We start from the raw sequence: 14,121 nt of genomic DNA, 5'->3' as shown, positions 1-14,121 counted from the left end.
CATATTAACTTTTTGGTTTGCAATAAATGTAATGGCTTCTTCAAAATACAGTTCATGCGTTTATCTCACCAAAGATGGCGTTTTTTTTTTATTACCAAATTTCATTGTCATTTACGATGAACTCACCTTCTAAAATAATAGTGATGGGATTTGGTCTGAATCCTTCTCCTCCTGGACAGAGAGTATTGTATTCCGCTAAAGTAAAGTATAACAAGAGAGAGCATGTCAGTTATATGAAGAATAAAGTGCTAAGAATAGAAACAAAGCATTTCATTTGTGTTTCTAACTCTTCTTTTTCCCTACTGCCATTATTCTTCTACCTCTCTTGGACTACTTACTGGAAACAAAGCAAGTCTGCTTTGACCATTACCATAACCTTGGATATTCTTATAGGCAGGGACAAAACTGTTTCCTTCATTTTGTGCCTGTATAAGGTATACATGCATCCTCCACTTTTAGCTTTTACTAGTTCTTCAATACAAAACGCCAGTATACAATAGATAAAGAGAGATGTTAAAATTGCAATTCATACTATTATGAGACTGTTAAGAGTAAGCTGCTTTATATTTCTTTTTTTTTTTTTTTATATATTTCTATTTCTTTTATATATCTACAAAGTTGGTAAGTATCACTGGGTAACAGTTTTGAAAATACTTAAGAGTGACAGAAATTGTTATATAACAGTTACCAAGATTCCCTTTGAGAACCACCACAGTTCTTTGAATTAAAGACATAATTTGAATTCTAAGCTTTAGTCATCTGTTTATTACCCTACCAACGTGGAGCTGCTGATTAAAAATTGCAAACAGATGTATGCAATATATTCAGATTCTCGAAGTAAATGGGTTTCTTAAATGATAATATAATAAAAGATTTCAAATACTTTTTCTATTCCTTAGTAGTATCTTCTATAATAAGGGGGCAGGGGAAAATATGAGAACATTTCCTTACTGCTGTTTACAGGGGGACACGTCTCACAGGGGTTTCCCCAAGCTTTTCCCAGAGAGCAGCAGCATGAGGAACGACTGACTCCAACTCCAATTTCAGTATTGCAGGATAGGCTTCCATCTCCTCGTGGTCCATACTTCAGGTAGCAATTGCCAACACGATTATCTACATATAAAGCACATATGACTACAGCTGCACACAATAATCTGGGCAAAGCAACAGTAGGCATTCATTTTAATGTTCCATATCTAGAAGCAGGAATTCGGATAACATCATTCTTTTAAAGTCACTGGCAAGCTGAAAACATTCATGTACGCTGCTACTGATGTTGAGAGAGACAGCATGGAGAAAGGGTAGCTTCAGCCTCCTAAGTACCCAGAGAACAGTTTTAAATGTTCGAGTATCTTCCAGAGATACACCATACTCCAGTGTAGAACATACACTATTCCCAGTCTTTCAATCCAGAAAACATCTAGAAGCCTTGCTGCAGTTTGCTGATAATACTTCTCTATTTTCTGATTTTGACTAGGCTGAATTCCACTCTCTTGTGGAAATTAGAAGTTACCTTTTTCTCTATGGAACTGCAGAAAAAAAGTGCCATCTGTCATTGCACTGGAAGAGCTCTGCTAGCAAAAAAAAAAAAAAGAAAAAAAAAAGAAAAAAAAATCTCCAAAAATCATTAGCATTGAAGAAAATAATCTAAACTTCCAGAAACTTTGAGGAAAAATTGTTAGTTCACTCAATCTGTAACTTCATGATGTAGACAACAGTTGGCATTGGTAGAATGAGTAATGAATCCACTAAGAGAAGTAAAGCTTTGAGTTTTCTTTCTACTGCCAATACTACCTCTTTGTTCTGTATAAATGGCAAGTAACTAGAAATGAATCATAAATACAAGGAATGAGAAGACTGTCAATTATGACAGTATTTCCTATTACATTCAAATAAAAAGAAATTAATTTCCTCAAGTTTAGTATTATAATTTTAAAGATCACAGCTATGAATTAACTTGCTATCAAAGTATGCCACTAAAGAAGCACAGAAACAACTTGGAATAAAGATGATATATTCATTTTATAAAGGCCACAGTGTCTTTCTGCATTTTTACTATTTCTGTTAATAGCATAACTAAGAAACTTGTATATGAATTTTTGAATGGTTTTCTAAATGCATATTTTACCCAGAAATACCACATTTTTAATTTACTACTTGCAGCAAGTGCCACACACTACATTCTTAGCATTTTACATGGAGTGAGATGAACCAAGTATCATAAATATGTGTAATTCATCCTTTCAAAATCTCCAGAGTTTAACAAATGTCTTGATATGACATGGCTTTTTAAATTATCTTGAGATTTGGTACATATCACTGATCAGCCCATGTTGAGTGGAAGTCCTTTTTTATTTATGTATTTTAAATTTATTACATTTTTTAAAATTAATAACAGATTCCTAGTAATAAATACAAGCTTTACAATTTGTTAAGGCTGCAAAATAATATTAAGTTAGATCAAAGTAACATGAACGGCCTTTCCAAAAAAGAAAAAAAGGGCATATCCTGTTGTTCTCATTATGGGCTTGAGCTGAAAAAACCCCAAACACTTATTCTCAGAATACCTATTTCCTCGTGTTCTCAGAGGAACTGCATGCTCCTCTCCATTTGTGACAGTGGGAGACGTCTGCCTTTTTACGTGAAGCTGAGATTTGGCTTCATGGTTCTTGAGAAAAGTGGAAAAAAAAAAAGAGCTTTTTGGAAGATGACTTCGGCTAAAGACCTCAGGTCCATTACGAGCAATAGGAGATAATAGTCCTTGGAAAGAAGGCAGAGTGTGGAATTCTCTAGCACAGTATCAATACTGAGTCCGTAAAGGGTTTTAGGTTTCGGTTTACTACTCACATGAACTGTCTTGACAAGGCACCATGTTCTTCTTTGCCAAGGATAATAATTCTGTTCCTTCTGAGAGGAATTGGAATTAAAATTCCACTTTTTGCTCAAGCGTGCAAGAGATAGTTGCTATTGAAGAGAACCAGAAGTACTGTCCTTTGACAAGAAGTTTCTGGAACATTTTTTGGCACAACTGTTTAATTCAAGAAGTAAGAAACTTTCATGTATCTTGGTAAGGTCTACTGGCCTGTGTCTTTTGTTGTTGTTGTTTTTGTTGTTTTGTTTTGTTTTTCCCCAAGTGACTACAATCTTAGAGTGAAAAATGAGTAAGGCTTTACAGTTGCAAATGACCCAAACTTCACTGTCACTGAAGCTGCAATTTGGACTTGCAGTCCTGAGACTATAAAGGATCACAAGCAAACTGAACTTTAATTCTTCCCTCTTTGGACTGCATAAGTCAGTATGGTAGACATATCCAAAGTACACCACCTCTTAAAACAGAATTAGTATACCTGCACTGGAATGGCAACTGTCTTGGTGTTTCCTTTGCCCATGTTAACTCATTTAATCCTCTAGAAATATTATAAATGAGAACTGCTGGTGAAAGGAAACTGATCAAAACCTAACAATGTTTAAAATCATATAACATAGTATAACTAAGATGTCTTTATTTACACTTGATGCCCCCATCTCTTAAAGGGCTTCTAAAAAAGGGGCACTGAAGTGTCATTTCATTCATGGAACAGGACTTACTTATTATATTAATCTGATTATATTTCACGGGAAACAGAGTCTTTGCACACTCCTATTAAAAACAAAAGCTGAATGTTCAGTGAATGTTTTTTGCACTTCATCATGAAATCAGGCTATAGAGAGATGTAAATTGTGCATCTGAGAGTTATAGTTCCTGCCATCTAGACAAAAGGATTCCAGTTCTGCCAATCTCTGAAACTGAGGTTAAAACAAAACAAAACAAACAAAAAACATGTTTGTGCAGCAGCCTAAGCCTCGGGAACTTCTCTTTTCTGTGCAGGCAGTCACTGAGGAACTAAAAATATTTCTTACACAGGGGAAAGGAAAAGAGTGCTTTAGTATCAGAGAGAGAGGCCTAGTCGTACTTCCACAAGACAGAAATAAGGTAGGGTCAAACAGTTTTTCTTTCACTTTCTTATTAAACTTTTTTTTTCTTCTGAGAGGGAGGACTTGCTTTCTCACTTGGGACTCTACAGTTGCTACAGAGAATATACACAGAAAAGAGAGACACATGGAAAAGATGAGCAATAAAATGTGTTCTGAAGGAAATATGCATTTCTATAGAAATGATTTGTTTAGAATATATTTATTTATTACCACACTATAGTAGTATTGCCAGTATTTAGAAAATAGGCAGATTTCTACTTCCCAATTTGTGCAAATCTGAGTCTTCCCAAAGTATTAAAATAAAAAAAGGCTGTTTTCCAAATAAAAAGCTAAAAGGCTTTCCCAGGATCCCACACAAATCTTTATGGCTGAACTTTAGCCCTTCTCTCAACCTTATCTTCCCGAAAACTTCCCTAGACTGATTGCGCTTATATATTCTAATCACATGACAGTTATACCAAGTGGAAAAACGTAATGAAAGTAGAAGATACAATGAAAATTCCCTTCATGTCAGTATAAGCCAGAGATGATTATGCCAGAGAGAATTAAACTACAGTGAAATGTGCTTTTTAGTTTGTTTTTAGTTAAACAGGCACCACAAGCAGTTTTAATTCCAGTTTAGACTTAACTTAAACAAAGAACTGGTGACTTTCAGGAAAATGGAAATGCAAATAATATATGTTTGAACAAATAAAAGAAGTGTATTTTAAAGACTTTATAAACACCATCGATCATTTACAATGACTAACAAGCTCTAGAAAACTATACAGAAGGATCAGCAAGTGAATGATAATTTTTGTATCTTGCTACCCTCGTGCGTGAAAAAACAGGCACCCTCCCTTCGAAGAGAGGCCAAAACTACCCGTGTTTGATATATCTACTATCCATCTAATATGATTATTTATTTGATTTCTACAGTGATATTTTAGGTGGCTTTTACTTACCCACGCAACCCACCCCGGTAGGATTCAGCTGGAAATCTGGAGGGCAATTACATTCATACCTCCCAGGAGTATTTACGCAGAGACCATTAACACAGTTAATGGGATCAGCACATTCATCAATATCTGAAATAGGAAGGCTATGTTTATAAATCCATTCACTTGATGGAAAAGAGGAGTCATTTTACATTTTAAAGCAAAATGGGCAAGAAAATTTCAAATACAAGTTATTTCTACCTGAAATTGAAGCAAAGAGCTGCTAATAATTCATCAAACACTTAAGAATAACCATCGTACAGCTGCGTATATAAGAAGCATTTTTTAAATTTAATTCTTAAAACTAAATCAAAAGCTTACAATGCTAAAAACTTCTTATTTGGTGGAGAAAGAATGCGCTTGCCTAGTTGCTAGAGAATATAATGCACGTTGTGAACTCCTGTTTCAATTAACCCGGTGCAATTAAAAAGGTATTTTAGCCTTGACATATTTCTGAAGAGAAGAAATATACCTGTACAGTTTCCTCCGGTTCTATCTAGTTCATAGCCATCATCACAGATGCAATGAAACATTCCTGGTAGATTATTGCAGGTACCAAATACACATATATTTTGGAAGGAGCATTCATCGATATCTGAAGAAATATATTAAGAAAAGAAAATTAGATACTGTTACCATATTAGTACTATAATAGTGTGTTGTATTGCAAAGTGCAAATGAAGACACATGTAACTTCTGAGTGGAAGAAAATTAATAAAAGACGAAAAAAATAGGCAGGTACTGTCTGATAGCAAGATTCCTAAATTTCTAAAATAAAGCATCTGTGTAAAAGACGAATGCAGCTCTAGCATGCCTTAGTGAGCTATTTTTAGCAGAGACAGGAAAGCAGACAGCATTGATACCGTTTTACTAAGCACAGCTAAATTTTCACTTGGAATTCTGGGTACAGAGCTCTGTTCAGGAGTGATGAGCTAAAACTAGAAGAGGTGTAAAAAAGGAATATTAAAATGACCAGAGTAATGAAAGATCTATGGTGAAGTTGGCTTGCTTGCCTTAGTCGAAGCTTGGGAAGTGATATAATGCCTCTTTATAGGAACATATGAGAAAGGGTAACTTTGGAATGGTGGGGAATGGGGATAAATTTTTAGGTGAAAAAGAAATTTAAGATAAATGCCTAGTATCCAATGGTTCTCAATTAATTTAAACTGGAAATTAAAGAAAGTTTTCTAAGTTGGACTATAGCCATGAAATGAACTCTGAATTGGGTCAGGAAGATAATCTTTATTAAGATAAAGCTTTATAAAGTTGTGGAAAAGACTATCATTGAGAAGTTAACATACTAACATTTCAAGGGATTTCTGAAGAAATTGGGTGAAATATTACAATTATCACACTAAATACAGGCTTTGGATTTTATCCCTTGATGGCAGAAATCAGCCAAGGAGTCACCCTATCACAGGACAAATTAATACATCAACTTAAAAAACAAACAAACAAACAAAGAATTCCTCTACAGCACTCAGCATCCATACATTCTAGTTCTTGAACAGTGTAATTTAATCTATGCAATGCTTTCAGATTTCTGTTGGAACCACAATAATATACCAAGATTTTTGTCCAAAATTCTTCAATTTGTTTTTCAGCGCACTATTGTGGACCAACTGAAAAGCCAAAATTGAATGACTTACTGTCTCTAGAATTAGAATATTTTGTTTATCAATATACTAATTGGCTGATATCTTTTTTTATTATTATTATTAGAACATTGGAACATTGGCATGATTATAAAATGGCTAACTGAGCTGCACTGAGAAATTTGCTAATTTAAACAATTGATGATACTTGGTAATTATAATAGCTCCGACCAGAACACTTGTGTAGCTAATTTTTCACAAGCTTCTGCCTGAAGTCTGATTCATACATATACACATGAATATGTGAACATGCCAGTAAAGTAAAATGCTTTGGAACATTAGTTAAAAAGAATTTATCTAATACCCAGTTTTCATATTAAACCAAAAAAGGATGTAAGAATAGAACAAGGAACAGAAGCTCCATTGGATTAGAGAGAATCATTTCTTCTCTACTTCATATGATCTGCTGCAATACAGAGAGTGAAAGGATGATGATAAAAAAATCTTCAGGACACACTTCAAGGAGTATTACAAAGTTGTCAAGTATGGTTTATTAAAAATGAGGTCACTCAATGCAGTTTATATTTCCTATGTAAGCACTCTAAATAAAATAGAGATGAATGCAGGTTTTTTCCAGACACTATTCACTAGTGACAAGACTAAGAAAAATAGTAACAAAAAAAAATACCAACACAAAATTGCCAAGCCAAACTGCTGAGATTTCTGGGCCACAGCCAGGAAAACTTCATAAAGAGATGACAGCTACCTTCAACGTAATTAAAACTGCAAAATAATCCTTGGTTGAAGAAATTGGTTTTATATGTGAAGCATGTGTTACATATTCTGCTTCCAGGTTGAGGTCCTTCCAGCAGTTCTTGTGGTTTGCTTTATGGCAGCCAATCCAAACTCAGAAAATGACCTTGAAGTACCGGTAGCTTACCTTGGCATGACTTGCTGTCCAAGGAGGGAGTGAATCCCATCTCACACTCACAACGGTATGCACCAGGGACATTCAAACACTGTCCGTTTTCACACAGATTAACATTTTCTGCACACTCATCAACATCTGTGGGAGACAGAAATTTCTTTGAAATCATGTTTCAAAATACAAATAATTTTATCCTATCACTCAGTGTTGCAGAGTTTTATTGATATAGAACAACATGTTTACACCTGAAGATGAACCAAATTGAAAGAACGCAGCAAGGCAAATCTAATGTCATTTCCAAAATGACTCCTTCTACGCTGCTAAGTTTCTTACTTTTCTTTTCTTTTTTTTTTTTTTTAACTAACAGAATTATTCTTTTTAATAATGCAAGGTTTTCAGATTCAATACTGTTACTTCTAATAAATACATTGAATGCTTTGCTTACAAAGTCAAAGCTTTATTTTCTGTAATACATATAATATACATATTATATATTTCTGTTATATATATTATATATATATATATGTTATATATATATCCTATTATATACTATATATACGCAAGTCGATGGGGCCGGATGGGATCCACGCGAGGGTACTGAGAGAACTGGCGGAGGAACTGGCCAAGAAACTTTCCATCATTTATCAGCAGTCCTGGCTATCAGGGGAGGTCCCAGTCAACTGGCGGCTAGCAAACGTGACGCCCATCTACAAGAAGGGCCGGAGGGTTGACCCGGGAAACTCTAGGCCTGTTAGTTTGACCTCAGTGCCAGGGAAGCTCATGGAGCAGATTATCTTGAGTGTCATCACGCAGCACTTGCAGGGCAAGCAGGCGATCAGGCCCAGTCAGCATGGGTTTATGAAAGGCAGGTCCTGCTTGACGAACCTGATCTCCTTCTATGACCAAGTGACGCGCTTGGTGGATGAGGGAAAGGCTGTGGATGTGGTCTACCTTGACTTCAGTAAGGCTTCTGACACCGTTTCCCACAGCATTCTCCTCAGGAAAATGGCTGCTCTTGGCTTGGACTGGCATACGCTTCGTTGGGTTAGAAACTGGCTGGGTAGCCGGACCTAAAGAGTCGTGGTTAATGGAGTTAAATCCAGTTGGAGGCTGGTCACTAGTGGAGTCCCCCAGGGCTCAGTACTAGCGCCAGTTCTCTTTAACATCTTTATCAGTGATCTGGATGAGGGGATCGAGTGCACCCTCAGTAAGTTTGCAGACGACACCAAGTTAGGTGCGTGTGTCGATCTGCTTGAGGGTAGGAAGGCTCTGCAGGAGGATCTGGATAGGCTGGACCGATGGGCTGAGGCCAACTGTATGAAGTTCCACAAGGCCAAGTGCCGGGTCCTGCACTTGGGACGCAACAACCCCAAGCAGAGCTACAAGCTGGGAGATGAGTGGTTAGAAATCTGCCTTGCAGAGAAGGACCTGGGAGTATTGGTTGATAGTCGGCTGAATATGAGCCAGCAGGGTGCTCAGGTGGCCAAGAAGGCCAACAGCATCCTGGCTTGCATAAGAAACAGTGTGGCCAGCAGGGCTAGGGAAGTGATTGTCCCCCTGTACTCGGCTCTGGTGAGGCCGTACCTCGAGTACTGCGTTCAGTTTTGGGCCCCTCGCTACAAGAAGGACATTGAGGTGCTCGAGCGAGTCCAGAGAAGGGCAACAAAGCTGGTGAGGGGTCTGGAGAACAAGTCTTACGAGGAGCAGCTGAGGGAGCTGGGATTGTTCAGCCTGGAGAAGAGGAGGCTCAGGGGTGACCTTATCGCACTCTACAGGTACCTTAGAGGACGCTGTAGCGAGGTGGGGGTTGGTCTTTTCTCCCACGTGCCTGGTGACAGGATGAGGGGGAACAGGCTAAAGTTGTGCCAGGGGAGGTTTAGGTTGGATATTAGGAAGAACTTCTTTACTGAAAGGGTTGTTAGGCATTGGAATAGGCTGCCCAGGGAAGTGGTTGAGTCACCATCCCTGCAGGTCTTTAAAAGACATTCAGATGTAGAGCTTAGTGATATGGTTTATTGGTTTAGTGGAGGACTTGTTAGTGTTAGGTCAGAGGTTGGACTAGGTGATCTTGGAGGTCTCTTCCAACCTAGATGATTCTGTGATTCTGTGATATTGCTGTGTTAGTCTGACATGAAACATTTTCTCTAAGTGTTACTTTGAGCATTGGTCCTTTCAAACAACATGGTTCATTTTCATTTTTCTAAGATTTTTGATAGCTCTTAAAATAGAGCAAAAATTTAAATTAAATTAAATTTTAAATTGACAAATCTAAAGCATACTTCATTAACAATAGGGATTAAAATTCATGTTCATGAACCACAAACTTGAAACACATAAATAAGCAAAATATGAAGATCCTACTTCTGAGACAAAAACTAATATTAATGAGTCTTCTGACTTATTCTTATATTAAGTTTTAATAATATTTAAGGTGTAAATTGATTTTGGTTAGTTAACTAATAGTGAATGCATTCACATTACTTTCTTTGTATTTCACTATGCTTAGGATGCATTCCTTCAAACCTTAAAAATTGCTGACCACATAGAGAACAAATAAGAACTGTAGAGCAGAGACATTGTTGCATTTCCACTCCTTAAGTGATAAAAAACACAGTAACTCAATGCTCATACATTTATGTTTTATATAAAATCCTTACACTTTATATAAACTTTTACACTTTGAGTTATTTTGAAACACTTTCTGTGATGTTCAAAAAAACTTAAATGCAGAGATAGTGGGCAACATTTTTCAATTGCAACTTGTTTTTATTTAAAAGAAAATCATTAAAAATAAGGATTTAATCATTAATGATTACATCCCATTCAGTCCTCCTCCCCCTAGCGACGGCAAAATAAAAGATCTCTTCCCTGTCAGAGACAGACCCAGTCAACAGGGCAGGGTCGACGACAGCTGAATCCTTGTCCTCTTGAAACTGCGCGTGTACATTCAAAAAAGTTGGAGCAAAAAGGAAAAGGAGAAAGGAGCAGACAGGAGCTTCACCCAACAACTGGTCTCACTGCATCCAGTTTGGCATGCAAATCTAAGGGTCAACTGCCTTTGTTAACATTTCTTCAGGAGATGGGTCTTAATAGACACTTTTACATTTATTCTCTTGCACTTTGGGCTTAGGTCTAATTTTGGAACTCTTCCATGAAACAGAAACTATCAGTGACAAATCAGCTTTCACAGAAAGTTCTTACCAGAACAAGTAAATCCATCCCCTGCGAATCCCTCTGCACATGCACAGCGGTATGACCCTGGGGTGTTTACACACTGGGCATTCACGCTGCACTGGTGTGTCCCATTGGAGCATTCATCAAGATCTACACATCAGGGACAAAAGAGCATAAGCAGTAATACAGCAGTTAGTGTACTTTGCTTGCAATTAACTGCCAAACTAAACAAGCATACAACATCCACACAACGGATGGAATTCAGCTGATTCATTAAAGTAAATGTTGATATCATTACTTAAATGTTAATATCCTCATAAAGAGCTTGGAATCAAAGTGTGTTGAAAATAACAGAACAAAGAGATATGGTGAGGTGAAAATCTAACACGCATCTGATGAGCCTTCTCAATTAACAGAACATAAAAGCAGCCTAACGCTATGAAAATCAATGCAGGCTTTATTTCTAACTTGGATGTCAATTTGGATTTAAAAATAACACAAGCCAAACCAAACCAAACCAAACCAAACCAACAACAAAAACAGAAGACTCTCCTGCCTCTAAATGGCAATTGCAGCTTGATTTGATAGAAATGGCCATTCGAGTGCATGATGTGAGTCAGTATCAGGTGCCACACTGTGACAGGTGCTATGTGGTACCTGATGGTCCTTTTCACTCTGCCTTGCCCATCAGCAGACATCTGTATAAGGGACTCCTGGGAGAACATTCTGTACCCAGGAGCTGTTTTAACAACATGGGTTCTACCACATCTCTTTTTAAGTCCTTTCAAACAGGATGTCTTATTTGCTTAGCAGAACCTCACCTATTTTTAATTAAATGATAACTATAAAGACCAGGGAGCCTTTTTTTTTTTTTTTCTTTTTTTTTCTCAGACATAGGTTTAAAATCTTACAAAATCTGGCTTGCAGTAAAATCTCATACTACAGGTATTTTTTCTTTCACATATTATACCAATAAAGCCTAATTTTTAAGTGAATCTCATCTTCCACAGATCCCAAAATGTTATGCAGAAAAGGTAAATATTACAATCTCTTTTACACACCAAAACTAAAACAAAGCAAGGACACATAATGTGACTGTAGCAGCCCAGCAAATGTAGTATCAAGTTTCCCATACTTCAGGTCCAATGTGCTTTATATTAGGCCTATTAACTGGAAACACTACAGGATTTTTTTTTTCCCAGAAAAATGGTATTAAGTAACAGAAATAATATCTTAATGGCAGGAAATCTCAAAACAAACTCTACCATATTTTTGACTGAATTTTGTATTTTGCCCATTCTAGCAGTTGTATATAAACTTTGCAAAATACATATTTAACACAGTACGATGTTACACAGAGAGCCTCCTGAGACTTACACAGAGAGCCTCCTGAGACTTTGGTTTCCAAAAAAAACCAAACTCCCAAAACACAAGAATCTTGTATACTCATCTATCCACAGAGTACAGCAAATAGAGGAATAATACTTTTGTTTCTAATGGAGTAATCACAGTCATATTGCATGTTTTGTTGAAAAAAGAAAAAAGAAAAAAGAGAAAAAAGAAAATAGAAAAAAAGAAAAAAAAAGAAAAAAAGAAAAAAAGAGAGAGAGAAAAACTTTATTTTTCTATATACTTACCAATACATTTAATGCCATTCCCGACCCATCCCTCTCTGCAACTACATTTAAAACTTCCTGGTACATTGAGACATGAGGCATGCATGTCACAGTTGTGAGCACCAATTTCACACTCATCCACATCTAGAAGCACAAAATAAACTATTAGTAGTTACATCAGGAGAACCAGAATATTACAAATGATTTTCCCCTTGGATTTTACTCATTTCCATTGTGTAGTTTTGCAATCCCTTAAAAAACAAAAAGTTCAAAACCATATAATAATTCAAGCAAGTGACATTATTTTATAAATTAATAATAATGATACTTGCATTTTCAATTGTACTTTCATTATGTTTTCATAACATTCTTTGTTAGTAAACATGGTGAAATTAGTTTGATTTCCTACAGTAGCTTTTCGGTGTGAAATTAAAGCTGTCTTACAGACAAGTATGCCGATATGCCTAAAATGGGTCGACACCCTTGATTGTGTGGGCACATTTCAGTTATAGAAATGACTCGTCCAAGATTTTTGAAACTATAAAACAAATTCTTAAATATGAAATTACAGGAGGAATTCCATCAACCTTCCAAGAAGAGTCATTTTGGATGACCTTAGCTTCCCCCTAACAGAGTAGACCCAGCCTGCAGAAGGAAAGATGCCAATTAGCACAAGAATTTGTACAGTTTGAAACTGAATTACTATGATTCTTTAAAATTTGTTAGCATGGATTGAAGGAAGGCATATACTTTCCTTCTTACACCATCACTATTTTTTTCCTTCTTTTTTTCTATTTTTTTTTCCCTTTTGACCTTTTCCTAGACTCTTGGGTCATTTCTCACAGCTATAGTTGACAGATGAGTTCATACTTTGAGTACGCATGACAAATGGGTACAGATTAAATACTTCTACCACAGATGCAGCCGTACCTAGCCAGGCTCTATTTGCTACTAGATATTCCTCCAGTCTATAGCAGAAAAAGTTTTGCCTTTAAAACCGCAGTTACATATGAGGTCTCTTATATCATATTGATATTGGTCAAAGAGCAAACCTTTTCAAACTCCTGGATACATGCTGATACATGTAATATAGGTAGACTCCTACATTTACTACATAATGGTAGAAATTACAGTCTCTCACTTGTGTGTGAACACTTGTGCATGAACACTTGTGCATTTATTTTACCTGAAAGCCAATCAAGATATCTACACACTGTAACACATATGCCAGAAATTTGCTTTACCTGTGCATCCGGTGGTTCCTTTCTTGACCGAATATCCTAGCTGGCAGTGACAAATGAATGAACCTTTAGTGTTTTCACACTCCCCAAACATACAGATGTTGGAATTCAAATCACATTCATTTACATCTGTAAGTGCACATAAATTCATTATTACTTAAAAATTACTAACAACACCTAACAACACCTAATAGCATACTTTGTCTTTTTGGAATATTGTTGTTGAGGTGAAAATACCAGAAGCACATGAGGAGGAGCCGTTTGACTCCCTCAAGGGTGGAGAGGCCTTGCAGAGAGATCTTGACAAATTAGAGAGCTGGGCCATCACCAACCCACATGAAGTTTAGCAAGAGCAAGTGCTGGATTCTGCACCCGGGAAGGGGCAGGTCTGGCTATACATACAGACTGAGGGACGAGATGCTGGAGAGCAGCCCAGGGGAAAGGTACCTGGGGGTTCCGGTCAATGGCAAGTAGAATATGAGTTAACAGTGGGCCATGGCAGCCAAATGGGCCAACTGTATTCTGAGATGCATCAAGCACAGCATAGCTAGCCAGTTGAGGGAAGGGATTGTCCCGCTCTGCTCTGCACTGGTGCAGCCTCACCTTGAGCACTGT

The 14,121-nt window shown here is 36.9% G+C and overlaps 1 protein-coding gene across 2 annotated transcripts in view; it reads right to left on the bottom strand.

Annotated features, from left to right (window-relative positions):
- FBN2 (fibrillin 2) overlaps positions 1-14,121 on the bottom strand; it is a 182,202-nt gene that overhangs the window by 36,405 nt on the left and 131,676 nt on the right. For both annotated transcript variants that reach the window (XM_035569387.2, XM_050716237.1), the window contains 8 exons: positions 13,510-13,635; positions 12,287-12,409; positions 10,677-10,799; positions 7,488-7,613; positions 5,425-5,547; positions 4,920-5,042; positions 952-1,113; positions 127-195 (listed from right to left, as the gene is read on the bottom strand). In XM_035569387.2, coding sequence (XP_035425280.1) covers positions 127-195; positions 952-1,113; positions 4,920-5,042; positions 5,425-5,547; positions 7,488-7,613; positions 10,677-10,799; positions 12,287-12,409; positions 13,510-13,635 — 975 coding nt within the window. The remainder of the gene's footprint in view (positions 1-126; positions 196-951; positions 1,114-4,919; positions 5,043-5,424; positions 5,548-7,487; positions 7,614-10,676; positions 10,800-12,286; positions 12,410-13,509; positions 13,636-14,121) is intronic.

Source organism: Cygnus atratus, chromosome Z (assembly GCF_013377495.2).
Source record: "Cygnus atratus isolate AKBS03 ecotype Queensland, Australia chromosome Z, CAtr_DNAZoo_HiC_assembly, whole genome shotgun sequence".
Taxonomy (NCBI): domain Eukaryota; kingdom Metazoa; phylum Chordata; class Aves; order Anseriformes; family Anatidae; genus Cygnus; species Cygnus atratus.
This window is presented reverse-complemented; position numbering and strand designations above follow the sequence as displayed.